Source organism: Panthera pardus, unplaced genomic scaffold (genome assembly GCF_024362965.1).
Source record: "Panthera pardus isolate Hobbes unplaced genomic scaffold, ASM2436296v1 HiC_scaffold_27, whole genome shotgun sequence".
In the NCBI taxonomy this organism is placed as follows: Eukaryota; Metazoa; Chordata; class Mammalia; order Carnivora; family Felidae; genus Panthera; species Panthera pardus.
In genome coordinates this window covers 93,363,348-93,385,774 of record NW_026526843.1, presented here as the reverse complement: position 1 = coordinate 93,385,774, position 22,427 = coordinate 93,363,348, and the positions used below count along the sequence as shown (strand labels likewise).

Here is a 22,427-nt window from a genome sequence, read left to right as displayed (position 1 = left end):
CTGAGATCCAGAGTCAAAGGCTTAACTGACTGAGCCACCCAGGCATCCCTGTGTGGGTTTCTTAGAGTCTGTGACATAGTAGTATCCATGTCCCTTTAATGTCTTCTAAGAGTCCTATGCTTACTCTTCCAGCAGCTCCTCTGCCAGGGGGAGTCCTGGTAGGTAGGGACCATTTTCCTTCCCTGTAGCCATGACCACAGTCAGCAAGTCAGTCGCCTGGATATGGAGCTGCATTCTCAAAATGGCTGCCCTCAGTCTTAGACTGCACCAAAGTTTCATGCACAATCTCCTACATGGATCCCAAAGCTCCCACAAAGGTACTTTTGTCTATGGATGGATACCATATTATTGTTCTTATGGAAGATATGAGTGAAGGACATCTTATTCAGTCATCTTTTGATGTTGTTCCTGTTTTTATCATTTTTTAGTTTTTTGAAGTCAGAGCTTAGAGTATTGATTTGAGATCTGTACTTTGTTCTATTTTAAGTATTTGTTGTGATAGATTTCCCTCTAGGCACTGCTTTAGCTGCATTTCACAAATTTTGATATGCTATATTTTCATATTTATTCATTTCTAAATGTATTTTGATTTCCTTTGGGCTTCCCTTTTATCAAGAAAAGTATGGTTTATTTTACACATATTTTAGAAGACTTCTGTTATCTTTCTGTTATTGATTTCCAGTTTGATTCTATTATGGTCAGAGAACATACTCTATGATTTAAGTCATTTTTATGTTTATTGAAAAGAATGAATATTTTTCTTTTGTTGGATGGAGTGTTCTGTGAATATGTATTAAAGCTTAGAGGTCGATCATATTGTTCACTTCCTTTGTTTTTTGTGGGTTTTTTTTTTTTGTTTTTTTTTTTTTTTTTTTTTTTTTTTGATGATTTTCTGCCCCATGCTTCTAAAAATTGATGAGGGGGGAGTATTGAAATCTCTAGGCATAATCGTATTTCTGTTTCATAATTGTATTTCTAATTCATAATCTATTTCTTTTTTTCTGGTGTTACTCTATGTCTTTTTAAAGTTCTGATATTTGGTACATGCAGATATGCAAACATAGGATTTCTGCATCATTTTTGGTGTATTTACTCTTTATCATATATCTTTCTTTGATAAATGTATTGCTTTGAAGTCTATTTTATCTGATACTAATACAGATATTACTATTTTACCTGATATTAATATAGATATTACTACTGCTCTACTCCTGCTTTTTAAGAAATAAATGTTTCCATGGTATAATGTTTCTCATCCTTTTACTTCTAATCTACCTATGTCATTAATTTGAAGTAAATTTCTTATAGGCAGCATCTAGTTTGATCATCTGTTTTTTTTAAATCAGTTTTTTTTAAGTTTATTTATTTTGAGAGAGAGTGAGGGAGGGAGGAGCAGAGAGAGAGGGAGAGAAAGAATCCCAAGCAGGCTCCACACTGTGAGTGCAGAGCTCCACGTGAGGCTCAAACTCATGAAACTGTGAGATCATGACCTGAGCCTAAACCAAGAGTCGGATACTTAACCGACTGAGCCACCCAGGTGCCCCTGATCATCTATTTTTGATTCGCTTTGCTAATCTCTTATCTTCCATTGGTGTGAATTTGCATTACTAATATCTAAAGTAATTATTAATATCTTAAATTTATTTCTGCCATTTTATTATTCATTCTGTTTGTTCACTTCCTTTCCTCTACTTCCCTTTTCTTGCCTTTCTATTGGTAATCTGAACTGTTTTTAGAACCCGTTGTTATTTACCTATAGTTTTTTAAATATATGTGTCATTGCATAGTTTGTTTTTAGTAGTTGATGTCAATATTACCATATTCATATGCAACAATTCAGTCTACTGCTATAGACATTTTTCTACCTCGAGGTAAGTATGTAAACTTCATTTTCATTTGCTTCCTTCACCCTCCTCACTTTTTAAATGTAAATGTCTTAAATATTGTCATTATATATATTGAGCATCATGCCTGATGATGCTATAATTTTTGCTTCACTTGTAAAATATAATTGTAAAAACTCATGAGAAGGATAGTCCATTGTACTTACCCCTATTTTTCCTCACTCCATTGTTTTTCTTTCCTCCTGAAGAACCAGTCTCCTTCTATTTTCATTTATTTTTGTTAAAAGAACTTCCTTTAACTATTCTATAAGGTTAGCTCTGCTAGTGACACATTCACTTAGCTTTCCTTAATCTGATCCTGTCTTTACTCTCCCTTCATTATTGAAGAATATTTTTGTTTGATATAGAGTTCATGGTTCAGAGTTCTTTTCTCTCATTAGTTGAAAAATATTGTGCCACTTCCTTCTGGCTTGCATGGTTTCTGAGGAGAAATGTGCTGTCATTAAATTGTTGTTCCCCTGTAGGTAACATTGCATTTTCTCTAGTCTCTTTCAAGATGTTTTCTTTGATTTTAGTTTTCAGAAGTTTGCTTATGAGTCTTGTCATTTAATGTCTACTGTCTCCATTAGCTTGAGTTCAACGAAGAGAGGGACTAGGACTGTCTTGGTCAGTGCCAGACAATTATTAGATGATTAATAAGAGATGCTTAACAAGTATGCTTTGAAAGAATGAAAATCCCCAAGTATTTTGGTTTCCATGACAATAAGTAACAGTGATTATTTCATATAAATTTGCCTCAAAATGTACTTAGGAACAAAACAAATGCTTGATGCATTTCTTAGGTTTCTGGTAAATACTAGCATACATAATTATTTGTGGTTTCTATTGAAAAATCTTGTAAAACTTTTAAAAACATTTTTTAAAGTTCAGTCATAGTTTGTTAAGAAGTGTCTATTTGTATCCCTATTTACTGCATAAAACCATGACATCCATATATTTGGTGTCTTTGCAAAGTAAATTGTTTACTGTAATCAAGAAAATTTTTAATGGCTCAATCAGCTACAAATAAACACAGTTATGGGCATGATTAGAACTCTCGCTCTTCTAATAACTTAATAAATATTCTTTACTGATTGGCCTGTATAACTTTCTCATTTTGGTCAGTTTTAAACTATCACCTTTGCAATCAGGAGTGCAAAAATGACTTTCTGTTTATTGGCAGGAAAGAAATTTTAATATCATAATTGTTTACTCTGAGAAAATTGCCTCTTGAGCAGGAAATCCATTTTCCTTCATCCTGTTTTATATGTACATCTGGCCTGCACAACACTTGGGCTTTGCCCACAGTCTTCATTATTACAGGTCTGTTTTAGATGATCTACAACATGTTTCCCTTACAGGTGAAAATTAACTAAAGAGAAGCAAGAGTTGCTCCCTAAAATATGAGAAAGTGAACTGATTTCATAACCTGTATGGGCCTTTAATGAGTAAAATGATCTTTATTCTTTCCCGGTTGTGGGAAATAAATAATTCATAGAGTTCAGACTATCTGAGCCATTGTATTCTATCCTTGTTAATATTAATTAATCACTGTGTAATATTATCCTGTGTTTAACTTAATGAAAAGGTAGAAACGAAAGCATTTGAATTCAAAATAACACAAATTCCATCCTTCATGGCCTTATTTGGGATTGCTTTTGACAGCTACAATTATATAATTCAATAATCAGTTATGAGATTACAGTTTTAAAAGTCTGAAAATTTGGGGTATACTTATAAAGGAAAACAGTCAATAAAGATATAAAATGAAATGTATGAGTTTTCTGGAAGAATAGCATCATGATTATTTCATCTAAATTGAAAAATTACTCTCATTGGTCTATTTTCTCTCCAGATCTAATTGGAAACCCCTTGCATTTGCATAGTTAGTGGAAGAGAGACATCAACCAAGGCCCATGTTTACTGTCAGAAGGAGGAAAGACTATGCATGTTACATCCTACTGAATATCCATTTTAATTCAGATACCAATATGATTCATTCCCCCCAATGTCTTGGAAAATATCCTAGTTTGTATAGGCTCTGACCATATCTGTAAAAATATTTTACAGATATGCTGAACCTGATATTTTTTATGATACAAGGTCAAGATTGCATCTATGTCTCACTCAGCCTTCTCAAAGTAATAAATTAGGAGCTCAGTTCTCACTTTCTTGATTTCTTTACATTAACTTTTTTCTCAATTCAATCCCAACTGATTTGGAACATACTTTCATACTTTCAGTTGGTGTTTGGAAAAAAGTAAGACAGTTACAAAATCAATTTCTTCGAACTGCCATTGAATTTACTTTTGTGTTTTCACTGGGCATCTTGATTTTTTTAATATCTTGAGGGTTGTTTTTTTAATGCTACAACAGAAACTGTGTGGCATATGATTCAGTTTCTAAAACAATACAGTTTTTTTATGCCCTTGTATATTTTTTAAGTCAGAGAATAAGGCAATTACGGCAATGTATTTGTGTAGAAGAAGCAAAAGGGAAACAATCATTCTTCTTTACAATTCTTTTCTGTGTTCAGTTTTAATTAATATTACAGATATTCTTTCAAGTGTTTTATGTAAGATTAGAAGCAGCTAAAAAATTTTTGAAAATAAAAATAAAATCAGAAGCAGCTAATATCTTTTATTATAATGTATTTCCAGAAGCATTAAGTGCCAAAAGAGTCTCAACAGAAATCTTAAATATACCTGTACTTTTATAGATTTCAATAAACATTTTCCTAGTGGATGATTGCATTTCTCAGAAATTTTAGGATATTTCATCATATATGTCAAATGCACTCAAAATATGAAATAAAATTTGATTCTTATGTGCTGAACTCTGACAGCCCTCTTATATTGAGTAAATGAATTAAAGTTACTGAAATATCCAAAAATGCCAACAGAATATTTTCTAAAGTATAGATTTTAACTTTGTTCAGTTTCCACTCTGAAGATGTAATAATGCAACCCTTATATTATTGACACAGGAGGATTTTTTTTAAAGATTCAACAGAAAATAGAATTGTCCTCATTAAACACATTTAGTGTGCAGATTTGGGATACATTTTTGGTACATTTTAATGGTTGAAGCTCTCTCATGAAGGTGCAATCACATATTGATCATGTCTACAGTCATCTGAAGGCATGACTGAGCTAGCCGATCAAAATGGTTAACTCTGACAGTTGGCTGTGAATGCTAGTTGTTGGCTAACAGTGCAGCTCTCGTTGGCAAATAGTGCCTACATGTAGTGTCTATATAACGTGTGTCTCAAGTAGTTGGATTTTGTACATGGTGACTTCTTCCTCATAGTATGCATTCCAAAAGAACCACATGGCATTTTCTGACATTGACCTAGAAGTTATGCAACATCACTTCAGCCACATCCTGTTGGTTACAAGAGAGTCACTATGCTGGCTTGGATTTATGAAAGGGAATGGAACGTAGGCCTCACATTTCAATGGCAGAAGTGTTAAAAGAATGTGTCAGTATGCTATAGTGGAATCTACTTACTTGAGTATTTTAAGCATCTTCTAAGTCAATAAACTCTCCCCAGGTTCCTCCTAGATATCATCACCAGCTGGAATTCTTCTTGAGTGACAAGTGTCAGATCATGGTGGGCAACATACCAAGCAGCAGAAGGGGGTGAATTTATTTTCTCTTCATGGATCAATTTTCTAGGGCATTTGAAAACTATGCTGTACCAAGTCTGTCTTTACATTTATATTAGGTGACTCATTGATGTAGATAAGCTACCGACTATATCCAGTTTACTTCCCATCTCTGAGGAGGCTATACCTGGTCAGGTGTTAGAAATCTCAAGTCATTCAGAAGATCTATGAAATTAGTGGGGGAACGTGTGAAAAAGAAACAAGATGGGTCAGGAAGACAGATTGACCTAACCATATTCAGCATTTGACAAGCTTCCCCACAAACCAACTCAGCATCTCCTGTTTTTTGTTCTTTTTGGGGTGTTTTTTTTTTTTGTTTTTCAGTTATCAAGAGTGAAGTAAGTTCTGAAGGTAAATGACCCTGTGCCCTAATGACTACCCATTTTTCTTGTTTGCTGAGCATACAGGGAAGGGAAAAGAGCAGAAAATACTGTATGGCAAGCCATGAAGTGGTAGCTATTCTGTCTCTTAAATTAATCCCTACAACATAGAATCTCCAGGCAAGGAGGAAAGAGAAGGAACCAAGAAAGGCTATTTTAAGAAATACAGTTCATTTTATATTTTCATTATTTAAAAGGACCATAGTTTGGGGCACCTGGGTGGCTCATTCGGTTGAGTGTCTGACTTCAGCTCAGGTCATGATCTCACAGTTACTGGGTTCGAGCCCTGCATCTAGTTCTGTGCTAACAGGTCAGAGCCTGGAGCCTGCTTCGGATTCTGCATCTCCCCCTCTCTCTGCCCCTCCCCCATACTCTCTCTCTCAATCTCTCTCTCTCTCTCTTTCTCTCTCTCTCTGTCTCAAAAATAAATAAACATTAAAAAAATTAAAAAGACCGTAGTTTGTTGAGGGATAATTGTGGGTATGATGATTTAGAGATGCAAAATGTTCTGAAGAGTTCAGAGAAACACATAGGAGAATTCAGAGATTCAAAACAGCTTATCTATTGTTCTTAGTGATATTGTTATTTTAAAAAAAAACCCTGAAAATAATGGGTTTTCAGTAAAGATCAGAGCTGTGTTAAATACAGGACAATATGAGTCCACTTAAGTTAATATTCGTTATCACCCCATTTTTCTTATTCCTCTGCTGCTCTACATTAAGAACAACACAGTAAACAAAATAGTAAATATGTGTTTCATTCCTACTAAATGTTTAGCATGTATAGAAGTATTTAATTTTTAAGATACTACTAAATAGGTATCACTGTATCCACTTTACCTAAACACACACACACGCACAAACACACATCTTTACACAATCACTGCAAAGAACAAAGCGAATTACCAGCTTTGGTAATGTGTAGTAGGCAGAGTGTCCTTTTAGATAAGATGCCTCAGCTCCTGTCTCCTCTCCTCCAGTTGACACCTCAACAGAGAAACCCTTCTTCACATCCTATCTCAGCTTGGTATCCTATCAACCTCACATTCAGACCGTTCTGAGTTGTGGTAGGCTAGAGAACATGTCAAACCTCCGAGCTATATTTTCAGTATTGGTAGCCCTGGGGACACTGATCAATATTTCTGTTCCTTTAGAGGTTTATAGCTAGCATTAACTTTGGCAGATGTAAGCAAAATAGGCACCCTACTGAACAGTATAATTTAAGAAATGCCGCATACTTGAAGGGTTAGTTTCTGTAAGTATCTGTCCTAACTGGGATTTGCAATTCTTCTGTCAGAAGTTTATTCTTTACTGTTAAGGTTGTTATTTTTAATTTTTCTTTTCAATTTTTTTCCAACTTTACTTACGTATGATTCACAAATAAACATCGTATATATTTAAGGTGTACAACTCAACAATTTGATATACATATGTATTGTGAAATGATTCTCCAAATCACAGTAATTAACCTATCCACCTCACATAGGTACCTTTTTTGTGTGTGGCAAGAACACTAATGATTCACGGTCTTAGTAAATTTTGAGTATACAATACATTATTAACTATAGTCTCCATGCTGTACATTAGATCTCCAGAATTTATTTATCCTAGTCTGAAAGTTTGTACCCTTTGACCAAAATCCTCCCCTTTCTTCCAATCCCCAGCCCCTGGGCAATCACTGTTGTACTCTGCTTATATGAGTTCTACTTTTTTTAGCTTTTACTTATATGTGAGATCATGTAGAATTTGTTTTTCTGCATCTGGTGTATTTTACGTAGCATAACGTCCTTCAAGTTCATCTATGTTGTTGCAATGACAATGTTTAACTGTTTTCTTTATGGTTTAATAATATTCCACTTTATATATAAACCACATTTTCTTTATCCACTCATCTGTTGCTGGACACTTAGGTTATTTCTATATCTTGGCTATTATGACTAATGCTGCAATAAACATGAGAATGAAGAAACCTCTTTAAGATACTGATTTCATTTCCTTTAGATGTATAACCAGAAGTGGGATTGCCGGATCATATGGTAATTCAATTTCACTTTTTTGAGGAAACTTCATATTATTTTCCATAATGGCTGTACCATTTTTAAATCCCACCAACAGCATACAAGTGTTCCCTTTATATGCATGCCACTTATTTTTTTACTTCTTGATAATATCCATTCCAACAGGGGTGAGGTGATATCTCATTGTGGTTTTGATTTGCATTTCCCTGATGATTAGTGATGCTGAGCATTCTTTTCATATATTTGTTGGCCATATGTATGTCTTCTTTGCAAAAATATCTATTTAGGTCCTGTGCCCATTTTTAACAAGGTTATTTGAGGGTTTGTTTGTTTGTTTGTTTGTTTGTTTTTTGCTCTTGACTTGCATTAGTTCCTTATATATTTTGTGGTTTTTTACTGTTTATTTTTATTTTTGAGAGGCAGAGAGAGAGAGAGAGCATAAGTGGGAAAGGGACAGTGAGAGAGGGAGACACAGAATCTGAAGCAGTCTCCAGCATGTGGGCTGTCGACACAGAACCCAACATGGGGCTCAAACTCATGAACCATGAGATCATGACCTGAGCTGAAGTCAGACATTTAACGACTGAGCTAACCAGGTGCCCCAGTTTCTTATATATTTTGGATATTAGCCCCCAATCAGATACATGATTTACAAATATTTTCTTCAATTCCATAGGTTGCCTTTTCATTTTGTTGATTTTTCCCTTTGCTGTGCAGAATTTTTTTCTTTTGATATAGTCCCACTTCTTTCTTTATTTTTGCTTTTGTTGCCAGTGCTTTTGATGTCGTATCTAAACAATCATTTCCAAGACAAGAAGCTTTTTCCCAGTGTTTTCTTCTTTTTTTTTCACAGTTTGTTTTTATGGGATTTAGGTCTTATATTTATGTCTTTCATCCATTTTGAGTTGATTTTTGTGTGCAGTGTAAGATAGGGATCCAATTTCATTCTTCTGCATGTGGTTATCCATTTTTTCCAGCCACATTTATTGAAAAGACTATTTTTTTTTTTTTTTTTTTTGCCATTCAGGATCCTTTGACACTAAATGTGGATTTTACAATTTTTTTCCTATTTCTTGAAAAGATGACATTGGGATTTTGGTGGGAATTGGATTGATTCTGTAGATTACTTAGATTGCTTTGGGTAGTATGGACATTTTAGCAACATTAAATTGTTCCTGTCAATGAACATAGGGACGTCTTTCTATTTATTTGTTTCTTCTTCAATTTCTTTCAACATTATCTTATAGCAGTGTACAGATCTCTAACCTCCTTGGTTAAATCTATTTCTAATATTTTATTCTTTTTCATGCTCTTTTAAATGGGATGGTTTTTCAATTTTTTTTCAAGTAGTTTCTTGCTATTGTATAAAAATGCAACTGATTTTTACATGTTGATTTTATATCTTGAAACTTTGCTGAATTCTAACAGAATCCTAACAGAGTCCTAACAGATGTTTTGTGTAATCATTCTCCATATACGATTATGTCATCTGCTAACAGAGATAGTGGTCTTAGAGGAACAGCTTTGGCTTTTCAGTGTTGAGTATGATGTTAGCTGTGGGCTTTTCATATGTGACCTTTATTATGTTGAAGTAATTTCCTTCTATTCCTAGATTGTTGAGTGTTTTTATCATAGAAAGGTGTTGAATTTTGTCAAATGCTTTTTCTGCATAGATTGAGATTATTATGTATTTTTATCCTTCATTCTGTGAAAGTGGTTTATCATATTGACTTTCTTATGTTGGACCTTCCTTATATCCTATGGATAAATCCTATTTGGACATGGTATATGATCCTATTAATGTGCAGTTGAATTCCATTTGGTGGTATTTGTTGAGGATTTTTGCATCTATATTCATCAGGGATGTTGGCCTGTAGTTTTTTTCTTGTGTCTTTTTCTGGTGTTGATATCAGGATAATATTGCTATAAATAAATTAAGTTTGGAAGTATTCGCTGCTCTGCACTAGCTTGGAGGAGTTTGAGATAGATTGGTGTTAACTCTTCTTCAAATATTTGGTAGAAGTCACCATCTGGTCCTGGGCTTTTCTTTGTTGGGAGGATTTTGATTACTGATTCAGTCTCCTTAGTATTGATAGATCCGTTCAGATTTTTTATTTCTTCATGATTCAGTCTTGGTAGATTGCATTTTTCTAGGAATTTATTCCCTTCTTCTCAGTTACACAATTTTTTGGGCATATAATTGTTCATACAGTCTCTTATGCTTCTTTTTATTTCTGGAGCATCAGTTGTAACATCTCCTTTTTCATTTATGATTTTACTTATTTGAGTCTTCACTCTTAGTCTAGCTCAATGTCAATTTTGTTGATCTTTTCAAAAAACCTACTCTTAGTTTGACTCTTGGTTGATTTTCTTAATTCTTTCTTTGTTTTATTTCTGCTCTCATCTTTATTATTTCCTTCTTTCTGCTAACTTTGGGTTGAGTTCTTTTTTTTCTACCACCTTGAGGTGTAGAATTAAGTTGTTTACTTGAGATCTTTGTTCTTTTTTAATGTAGGCTTTTTTTCACCACAAACTTCCCTCTAAGTGCTACTTTTGCTGCATTATATAGGCTTTGGTATGTTGTATTTTCATTTTCATTTGTCTCAAGATATTTTCTAATATGTCTTTGATTTCTTCTTTGACTCATTGGTTGTTCAAGAGTTCGTTGTTTAATTTCCACACATTTGTTTATTTCTCAGTTTTCCTTCTGCTCTTAATAGCTAGTTTTATTCCATTGTGGTGGGAAAAGATAGCTGGTATAATTTCAGTCTTCTTAAGTTTATTCAGACTTGATTTGTGACTTAACCTGTGATCTGCCCTGGAGATTGTTCTATGTGCACCTGAGTAGAATGTAAATGTTGTGGCTGTTGGATGGAGTGTTCTGTATATATCTGTCAGACCATTTGGTCTGTAGTGTTGTTCCAGTCTTCTTTTTTCTTATTGATCTTCTGAGTTTTCCATCCATTATTGTAAATGGGGTATTGAAGTCTCCATTTTTTTTTTCAAATAGTTCATTGCTATTGTATAAAAATGCAACCGATTTTTACATATTGATTTTATATCCTACAACTTTACTGAATTCATTTATTAGTCCTAAGAGATTTTTTGTGTAATCATTCTACATATATGATTATGTCATCTGCTAACAGAGATAGTGGTCTTAGAGGAAAAGCTTTGGCTTTTCAGTGTTGAACATGATGTTATTTCTATTATTCTATTTGTATATTTCTCCCTTAATTCTGTCAATCTTTTGTACATACATTTAAGTGCTCTGCTGTTGGGCATATATATATAGACATGTATAATTATTATATCATTCTTATGAATTGATCTTGTCATTATATAATGTCCTTGTCTCTGGTTACAGAGTTTTATTAAGTCTATTTTGCCTAATATAAGTAAGGCTATCCACACTCTCTTTTGTTTACCATTTGCATGGAATATCTCTTTCCTTCCTTTAACTTTCAGCTTATGTGTATCTTTAAATCTAAAGTTAGTCTTTTGTAGACAGCATATACTTGTTTTTTATTCAATTAGCTCTGTGTCTTGTGACTGGGGTGTCTATTTTATATTTAAAATAATTATTGGTAGGGAAGTACTTACTGTTGTCATTTTGTTGTTTTCTCTATGTTCTTTTGTCCATCTTTTCCTTTGTTGCTGTCTTCCCTTGTGTAGTTTTGATGGTTTTTTTAGTGACACACTTTGATTCCCTTCTCATTTTTCTTTTTGGTATCTTCCATAGGTGTTTGTGATTACAATGAAGATTACATAAAACAACTTACAGGTTAAAAAAATCTCTTTTAAGCTAATAACCACTTTAACTGAATACAAAATCTCTATACTTTGTTAGTGATGTACAGATAACACATTTTATATTGTGTACGATTAATACGTTTTATAATTTTTATTTTTTGTACTTTTGTCTTTTAACTTCTATGCCACAATTAAAAAATGGTTCGTATACCCCCATTACAGTATTCAGTGTTGTGTATTTTTCTTTGTATTTACCCCTACCAGTGAGCTTTGACTTTCAAATACTTTTGTGTTGCTGTTTAACATCTTTCCATTTTAATTTGAAGGACTCCCTTTAGTATGTTTTGTAAGACATGTCTAATGGTGATTAACTCCCTCAGCTTTTGTTTATCAAGAAATTCTTTATCTTCTTCATTTTTGAAGGACAGTTTTGCTAGATATAGTATTTTGGGTTGACAGTTTGTTTGCAGCAGTTTGAATATATCATCCCACTCACTTCAGACTTACAAGGTTTCTACTAAGGAATCTGCTAATGGTCTTACAAGGGTGGCCTTATATATGAGGAATCCTTTTTTCCTTTGCTCCTCTCAAAATTATCTTTTTGTCTTTAACTGTTGACATTTTGATTGTGTGTTTCATTGTGGAGTTCTCTAGTTTCATCCCATTTGGAATATGTTGGACTTCATGAGTCTATGTTTCTTTCCTTCCTCAGATTTGGGAGTTTTTTGGCATTATTTCTTTTAGTAAGTTTTCTTGCCCTCATTTCCCTCTTCTTTTGAGACTCATTACATATATAGTGGTCCACTTGATGTTGTTATATAAGTCATTTAGATTTTATTTACTCTGTTTCATTTATTTTTCTTTTTGTTCCTCTAACTGAATAATTTCAAATGACATGTCTTTGAACTCCCTAATTCCTTCTGCTTGATCATATATATCCATGGTTGAACCCCTCTAGTGAATTTTTCAGGTCAGTTATTGCTGTCTTCAGCTCTAAAATTGGTTTGCCCTTTTTTATATTTTCTGCCTCTTTGTTTTGTTCATGTATGGTTTTCCTGAAAGTGTCGAACATCTTCATGACAGTTATTTTGAATAATTGGTCACTAATTCCCATACTTTCATTTCTTTATGGTGTGTTTCTAGAGATTTCTTTTGTTCCTTTAACTGGGTAATTTTTTCCTGTTTCTTCATGTTCTTTCTAACTTCGTGTTGGTATTCACACATTTGGAAAAATAGCTATCTCTCTCGGTCTTTATGGACTAGCTTCTTGCAGGGAAAGATCTTCACCACTTAGACCAAGTGGAGATCCTGGGGACCTCTCAGATTTTTTTTGTGAGTATATCTCTCTGAACTTGTGTGTGAAGATTACTAATTAAAGGAGTTTGCTGGTTTCTTTTTTTTTTTTTTTTTCAGGTGTTCCTAGCTTCTTGCTCTTTTGCTCTCTGTCTTCTATACTACAGGCACTCTGAAGCAGCAGCACACCACCCAGATCTTTATTTTCCCCCTCAGCAGCCTCCAGGCATCTAGATTTTGCCACGTTCTGTCAGTTTTCTGAGACAAGGTAGAAACCAGAACCTTGAGCAGCACACTGAAAATCCAGAAAATTGGACACATGTTCCACTCTTCTTTTTCCACACTTAGGGAGAAGATTTTGAGCTGTACAATTTCTGTCTGCTCTACCCTGGCACCTCTGGAGCACTACCACCCTGCCCACTTTGTTTCTTAGAAGCCCCCATGCATCTCCAGTGTGTCAGGTCCCATCATGACTTCAAGATAAGCAAGACAGAAGCCAGTCTCTTGGGCAGCTGTCCTCACATTCCAACCAGAAGTCCAATTGTTGGATATCTGGTCCACCCTTCTGTTTCCTTCCCCGGGGAGAAATGGAAACTGAGAATTTCTTCCTAATCATGTGGTGTTGCGCTGGTGAGGAGGGCAGACTGTGCTGAGAGCATGCCACTGATTTTTCTACTGACTTCCAAACAGCTGATTTTGTGCTCCCCTGGAAGACAGAAGCCTCTCAACTGGTTTCTGAATGTCTCACAATTGGAATTGATCTTTGTATTGTTGTTGCTTGCGAGAAAAGAGGTTCTGGGTCTTCTGTTCCACCAGAACCCCTGAGTATTCTGTTGTATAAATTCATCTTATTTATTGCATCATGCGCCATTGCCTAGCACTGGTAGTAAGATGTTTTAAAACAACAACAATAGGGGCGCCTGGGTGGCTCAGTCGGTTGAGTGTCCGACTTCGGCTCAGGTCATGATCTTGCGGTTTGTGAGTTCGAGCCCCATGTCGGGCTCTGTGCTGACAGCTCGGAGCCTGGAGCCTGCTTCGGATTCTGTGTCTCCCTCTCTCTCTCTGCTCCTCCCCCACTTGTGCTCTGTCTCTCCCTCTATCAAAAATAAATAAAAAATGTAAAAAAAAATTTTTTTAAACAACAATCATAATGACTGACTGTATTAATATTGATTAATCCATATAGAGCATTTGCCACATGTCAGGTACTGAGCTAATTGCTTTATAGGGGTTATTACCTTCATTGAACAGGTATGAAAACTGAGGTCCAAAAAGGTAAGTTGTTTCAAGTTATGCACTTAGATGGAGCTGGGATTCCAGTCCAGGCCATCCATATCCATAGTCCACTTTCTCAAACCCTCTGCGACGATACTCAATACATTTGCTAGGTGGATCACTGAGTCCCGACCAGAATCTCGCACCTCCTCTTCTGTGATTCATTGTTGGATCTCTTCTAGGAAACCGTTCTTTGCCTTCTACTTGCATCTCCCCTGTCCCTTTGGTTACAAAATTCCTCATGTACAGCCTGCCATGCAGCGTGCTCCTCCCCTGCTTTATTCTACCAGAGGAGTTTCTCAACTTCTCTCTCAGTCCTCATCTCAGATATAATCAACCTTAATGTGAAAATGGTCACTTGAATCCTAAATGCCTCTCCGTTCACTTCAGATCATAGCAACTCCTCTTCAGGCTCAAGAATCTTTTAATAAACCTGCAAAGTACTTTCATCTCACTTCACAAGTGGAAAGCTAAAGGAAAGTGAGCAATCACATTGGAATAGTCATAAAAACAAAGGCTTCCTGATGGCTGTTCTAGCCATGCATTTTAGATATGAATTTATTTACAAATGATTGCATTTTAATTTGGGACATTGACTTCTCCACATTTTTATAGGGACAGCATTTTATTCTTTGTACAATAAAAACATAAGACATAATTTAAAAAAATCTTTAGAATTCCATCTTGTCACCCTGGGAAGAATGACATTGTTCAGTAATTTTAAAAATGCCTCCTCACCATGATAAAGTAACAAGCATCAGGCTCACAGATGCATGGCAGCATTAATGTTTAACTGTAGTCCTGTGCAACAGGATATAAACTCTATCCATCAAGTTCTCACAAAGAGTAATGATAAAACTTAAAGGTTACTATTTGTATTTTTGTTCTAGAAATCCTGAGCCATTCACTGCATACTTCCTACCTGGCAGTGATCCTGAGTTTTTTGTAAAACCTAAGGTTGGAAAACTTCTTCCTTTTGACACTGAAGGAACTCTCATCGTTGTGGGTTTTAAACCCCGAATGTACAGTAGGAAGTACAAAGCAACATTAGCAATACAGGTAAAGTGATTTGTATATTCACATATTGTTTTCTGTAATAACCTATTCAAGAACTTCAGGTGATTTGAGATAGAGATTTTGGAATCTTTGATGAAGCCATAAGGTATTGCCAAAATGTTAAAGTCTAAAATGAAGAAAATTAGGGGTGCCTGGATGGCTCAGTCGGTTAAGCATCTGCCTCTCAATTGCAACTCAGGTCATGGTCTTGTGGTTCGTGGGTTCAAGCCCTGTGTTGGGCTCCATGCTGACAGTGTGGAGCCTGCTTGGGATTCTCTCTGTCTCCCTCTCTTTCTCTGCCCCTCCCCTGCTCTCTTGTGCTCTCTAAAAATAAATAAATAAACTTAAATAAATAAAATGAAGAAAATTAAATAGAAGATAAAATTTATTTTTAATTGAGAAAAACAATGTAAAGTGGGCCATTAATATAAAAGTCTGCTCAAGTGATCATCTTAATAAAGTTAAGGTAAACACAATTTTGAAAATTTATGCAGCAAGCAAAATTTCTCCATAAGATTTCACACATGTATTTTGCTAATAGCTTCTAGGCTAAAGACAGCTTTCAAACTATTTATGAAAAGATGCCTATTGCCAGTGTCTATTTTCAGTAGCACAGACACAAAGGACGTGTAGTTATGTTTCAAGACACAACCACTGGTGCCAAAGTGATTACTAGACTTCTAAATCAGACACTAATTAGGCAGTGCAACGGGCAGAAAGATGTGTTGTTGCCCTTTTAATGAATAGAGAAAAGAATAATGTTGAATAATTCTTGAGAAAATTGTTTATATTTTTCATCTTTCTGGGAGTTTTTACAACCCAGGTAATAACAATACAAAGCCTCTGGGGCCTTGCCGCACATTGCCCTTTGCTGTATTGATGCTTGGTTTAAAATGATCATATTGTGCCTATTTCTTAAGAAATAATGACATACTCTTACTCTAAGGGATTAAATGATATATTTAAAAGCAGGTTTACAAACGAAAATGATGTTTATTTTACCTAGTGCACAGTTGACATTTTTGAAATGAATTACTTTGGAGGCCTTCCCAAGATAAGCTGTGCCTGTTTTCCCTATGTTGATTTGACAATTAAATCACTGGCAGCAGAATTGAAGGGTTTCTGTGAGAGAGTAAGTTGACATATGGGATCAAATGAAAATATGAAATTTTCATTTAGTCTGAAGTGGTACAGTTTGATAAAGCTTATGTGGGAAAAAATTGATATTGAAATGTGTTGAAGATATCACTTTTGTTGACTCTATTTTTATTTTTGAAAATTCCAAATGTGAATATGAAGAAAGTGAATAATTACTCCACATACACTCATCATCCAGGGTGAACACTTATCAAATCAAGGTCACTTCAAGTGTATTCCCACCCCCTTCCCCATATTCCATATTATTTTGAAGAAAATCCCAGACATCATATTATCTTCAACTATTTCCTATTAATCTCTAAAAGACCAAAATCATAACCATGATACCTTTATCACATCTGAAAATTAACAATAATCCCTTAGTATCACAACATATCAAATCTCCATTTAGTGTTCAAATTTCCAATTGACTCACACGTCTCTCATTTTTTAACTTAAAAAAAGTATTAACTTATAAGAAGTTGCAAAAATAGTACATAAAGTCCTATGAATACTTCTCCCAGCTTTTCCCAATGGTGAGATTTTATAGAGCTACAGTAATATATCAAAAGAAGGAAATTGACATTGACAAAACATTGTTAACTAAGCTAGAGGTCTTCTTCCTCCACGTGTATGTGGTGTGTGTGTGTGTGTGTGTGTGTGTGTGTGTGTGTGTGTGTGTATTTCCAGGCAATTTGAACCCATGTGTAGATCTGTATAACTACAATCACAACTGACATACAGAACTCTTCCAACACAACTGAGAGAATTGGTAACATTGTGGAAACTGTGTCATGCTCTTTATGGTCACGTCCAATACCATAACTCCTCCTTTACCGCAGCAACTGCTGATCTTTTCTCCATCTCTATGATTTTCTAATTTCTAGAACATTACATGAATGGAATCATACTCTGTGTGACCTTCTGAGATTGGCTTTTTATGCTGAGCATAATGCCCTCGAGATTCATAAAAGTTATTGCAGATATCAAACCAATGATTTTGAAATCATGATTCAAACATTATCTTTCTGACTCAAAACCCTGCTCTTAATGACATCTCACATGATGTGTCACATGATGTCTCACACGATGTCTCACATGACGTCTCACATGATGTCTCACATGATAAATGTGAAGAAGTTTTAAAGTTTCATTATCTAAATAAAAATTACCCTGCATATGGTATTATCATCTTTTAAGCTATTGATGTTAAGCATTAAATCAATTAATACTTATATATGAAACATATGATCTTCATTGTGCTTTACTTAGAAACAAAAATTAGGATCTTTAAGAACACTTTAGTTAAATATTAGCCCACACAAACTTCAACAACTAAATTAGCAAGCTTCATAAGTTCTCTTTCAATTAAACCATATTTAGAATGATTAAAAACTGCCTTTTCCCCACTATTAAAGAAGGCATATATCACTAGTTTTGAGAGACTTAAGTAACTTGGTCAGACTGTTTACAAAAAGCAATGTCACTCAAAGAGAATAGGTAGTCCACTCAACTTTCCATGGTTGACATAATAAATCTTAAGTAGTCTATACAAAAATGTGAAAGCTACCAAAATTATCCAAGATAAAACATACGCTTGTGCAAAAGTAACATAGATGGACCTGTTATAGCTAGAGACATAACCAGACATAAGTAATATGTATATAAATACATTGCTTTTATGGGAATAAATCATTGTCATAAAACTGTAAGAAATAGAATATATATATATATATATATATATATATATATATATATATTATATGTATAGAATATATATCTTGGTTTGTATTTCCTCTTAAGCAAAAATCCAAAATAAGGATTCAAATCCAAGTAGCACATTTGCTATGTGATCTAAAGAAACAGATGCAGGGAAGCCAAGATGTGAGACAGAAAAGGAATAAAAACCAATAAAGAGTGCTTTATCAAGTCAATTACCATAGTGGGCAACTGGAATTTCATCTTACAGAATTTCTATGGAAAATAGTGTGGAAGACACACTGTAGACTATTTACATCAATGGGGCTAGAGAGTTGGGGGTGTTTTTACACCAATCGAACATCCTTATGTGAAGGAAAATGTTATTTAACCCAGTTATAGTATAGTTTTTGGTTTCGCTTTTACCTCTTTGATTCTGAATACACAATTACTATGAGCACTGGATGGAAGAGCCAGTTAACAATTAAAATAGGGTCATTCCAGGTGTGCAAGAAAATCCTGCACTTAACATTCTTCGATGGATATCACATTACCCCTTACACCCTGACTCATGTTATTGCAATATTCACTTAGCCTGGATTTATCCTGAATGAGTTTTCGGAACACACATGATCCTAATCTTATCGTGGGGAAGAAGGCCTAGATAAACACAGCATCAGGAAATTCTGCAAGAGCAGTGGGATTTAAGTATGAACATAAACATGCAGAAAATGCTAGGCTTTGTAATTCACTTCTGCCGTCCTGTGCATATATACAGAAAAAAAAAACCAAAAACGATGGATCTTTAAAGAAATCCCTAAGTGGCACTAACTTGGATTTAGATTATGACTGTCATTAATGATTTTATACAATGCTCAGTAATTTCAAATGGTTGTATTATTTATAGACTTTCATAATCTAAAAAAACAGAAGCTCGACATATTTTACCAGTCCGTTCTATAGCCACAGTTAAATTCTCATGGATAAGTTCATCTTGGAAGGCATGGTTTCCATTAGTTACGTAGTTCATGCTGGGCAACAGTTTCATGCAAAGAAAATAGATTGCTTCCCCTTAGATCATATGAATGCTGAGTTCACCCTTGGTGCAGACCTCTATCTCTGAGGGACCTTGTAGTGAGTGGTTCTTTTTTTTTTTTTAATGTTTATTTATTTTGAGAGGGAGGAGGAGAAGGGGAGAGAGAATCCGAAGCAGGCTTTGCAGTGACAGCATAAAGCCCGATGCAGGGCTCGATCCTACAAACCATGAAATTGTGACCTGAGCCAGAATCAAGAGTTGGATGCTTAACCAGCTGGGTCACCCAGGTGCCCCGTGGTTCTTAATTCATAAAACCAAATGCTTTCCTGAATTTATTTTCCATGTTAATTATCTATTACCAGCACACTTTCAGTTTTGTACCTTTCCCATACCTTGCATGGAGAAGAGAGAAGGTATTCTCTCAATCCTTGAATATTTCACGTGAAATTTCTCCTCTCTTTGTTTCCAGACACCGGACATGTACTGGTTGTATGGTATCAATGGGTTACCTCAAGTTACCAAGCCACCGATGAATGTCAAAGCCAAAGTTGACACTACTAACAAGATGTTTGATAGAAGGCCAGTTGGTCAGCACAATTTTATCCGTGAAAATGCTAAACTCATAAGGACAGGGGTGTCCTCTACCATCAAGGGTGCGCCTTTGATGTTGAAGAATAAATAAATACTTTTTCCCAAAATATTTCTTGAGCTTCAGTAGAATTGAACATATTTTCATGATTGTTCTTTCGTCTTCTGGAATATTTCTAAGGAGTAACATTTCAGTTATAATAGGCTTTCTCTACTTTTTAAACTGACTAAATCTATTCTCTGAATGTGTTATACCTGATTTCTGTTATGTGTATCTTTGAAAATAGACTGGTTGCAAATTATTGGGATTGGTTCCCTTTTAAGTTACAGAGTACATTTGTAGCAAAAGAAAAATGATTTCAGCTTAGAAATCCATGCACATAAGTATATGTAGTCCATATGCTTCTACAGTGAGTCTTTAAACAATATAGATATATTTCAAAATGATCCTGGAGAAAATTCATTTTCTCAAAGTAAAAGAGAGCATTTTGCTCGATAGTTGTCAGTCAGAAAAATATAATAATAAATAGCAAATACGGACCATCTTTAAGACACTTTGGCACAAAATGGCTCTGCCATGAGTTAGTCATTCATATGATTTTAAGCAAATCGCTTCCCCTTTTTGTGCCCTATTTTCTTACGTGCAAAACAAAAGAACTATACCAGGACAAGAATTTGCAAACCATAGATCTAGTCTTCCACTTCTTTTTATACCCCTACTAACAAATAAGAGACTTTTGCATTTTTTAATGGTTGAAAAAATTAATAGAAGAATATTAAGTAACACAAGAAAACTGCATAAAATTCACATTTTATTGTCTATAAATAAAGTTTTACGGAAACATAGCCACAGTCATTTCTTTGTGTATTGTCTGTGCCTGCTTTTGCGCTCTAACAGCAAGCTTCAATGGACAGAAACCATAAAGCTACAAAGTTTAAAATATTTACTCTCTGGTACTTTATAGAAAAATTCGGCAACCCTGTACTAGGTCAGAAATGGCCTTTAGGAATCACTGTAAATGGACTGATTATAATTTCTTCACATGGTGTTAAGTGGAATTCTAGGGAAACGTCTATGCAGTCCATTAGTCTTGTCTGCAGATACTCAAGTAGAGGAGAGTAGAGGCCCATGTGTCCCAGATTTTTCTTCCCCAAAAAAGGACAAAAGCTAAAATTCTGTGAGTCTTCAAAAGCTTCTATTGTTCTCTGGCTCTCTAAACATGTTTCTTTGAGTATAGAGTCATAGATTATTTGTCTGTCCTTTCTTCTGCCATACCGTATGTGGGAGGAGGGGTTTGGTCAGTCTCTGAGTGTATTTCTCACAAAGCCTTTATAAAACTTCTCCAAATCCTTAGGAAAGTAAAATCATATTTGCCATGAATGTATGAAGAGATCTAAGTGCTGTTATATTTTGGTGTTTATGGTAATGCATTATATTTACATAATCTTAAACCTTCTTATATTGATCGTTCCAAGAATCACAACTGCTCTCCTATCTGAAGTGCTCCAATAATTTGAAACTGTCACACTGTACATTTTCCACTATTTCTTAGTCCAGCACTTGTGACTATCAATGGTTCCTAAGGCCAAAAGGCATCACATTAATTCAGAGACTAGAGCAGTTACATGGGGAATAGAGTGAATAACCAGAAAGAAGTCTAACAATATCCACAAACTTCTTCCTTATCTCTAGAGGACAAGTAACATACTATGGTGTGCCGACATTTGTGGCTTTATATTGAAAAAGGAGTCTAAAAAGGCAGTAGGAGGTTTTACCTGGAGTTTCCTATTTGGGGACTTTAATTTTCTCTTTAGCAAGTGAATTTCCTATAGAATGAAAGATAAGATTTTTCTGGAATCTAAAGGTTCCATGTGTGTTGACACTGCACATTTAAATTTTTTTTAATGTTTTTTTTAATTTATTTTTGAAGGAGAGAGAGAGAGAGAGACACGGCATGAGCGGGGGAGGAGCAGAGAGAGAGGGAGACACAAAATTTGAAGCAGGCTCCAAGCTGTGAGCTGTCAGCACAGAGCCCGACGTGGGGTTCGAAGTCACGAGCCGTGAGATCATGACCTGAGCCGAAGTCGGATGCTCAACCGACTGAGCCACCCACGTACCCCATGTTTTAAAAAGTACATAATGCTGGGGCACCTGGGTGGCTCAGTCGGTTGAGCATCCGACTTCGGCTCAGGTCATGATCTCGTGGTTTGTGAGTTTGAGCCCCAGTCAGGGCTCTGTGCTCACAGTGTGGACTCTGCTTGGGATTCTCTCTCTCTCCCTCTGTCTCTGCCCCTCCCCCACTTGTGCGCGTGCTCTCTCTCTCTCTCTCAAAATAAATTTAAAAAAATAAAAATAAGAAATACATATGCTGATTTATCATTGTAGAATCCTTGAACCTTGGTCAAAGATCTGTTAATTTACTCATGTGTTTATGCCTTTACTTAATAAAACAGGTGCTAAGTATTTCTCCAAGCTAGGGTCTGTGCTCAACCTTGATTTAAAAACAAACGAGCCCTAATCAGACCTTTAGTGCAAGTGCCCCCTCACTAATGGAGAAGACAGATGTGAGCAGGTAGTTTCCAGACCATATGGAAGGTGCTGTGACTGAGATCTTGTAAAAACACAGAGGTAAGGCCCTGCCG

General features: G+C 35.2%; 1 protein-coding gene across 1 annotated transcript in view; it reads left to right on the top strand.

The window, feature by feature from the left end:
* Nucleotides 1–20,630, top strand: part of CFAP47 (cilia and flagella associated protein 47) — a 546,469-nt gene extending 525,839 nt beyond the window's left edge. The window contains exons 65-66 of the mRNA XM_053891727.1: nt 15,160–15,328; nt 19,666–20,630. Of these exons, the coding sequence (XP_053747702.1) occupies nt 15,160–15,328; nt 19,666–19,878 (382 nt within the window). The 3' untranslated portion in view covers nt 19,879–20,630. The remainder of the gene's footprint in view (nt 1–15,159; nt 15,329–19,665) is intronic.
* Nucleotides 20,631–22,427: the final 1,797 nt, after the last annotated feature.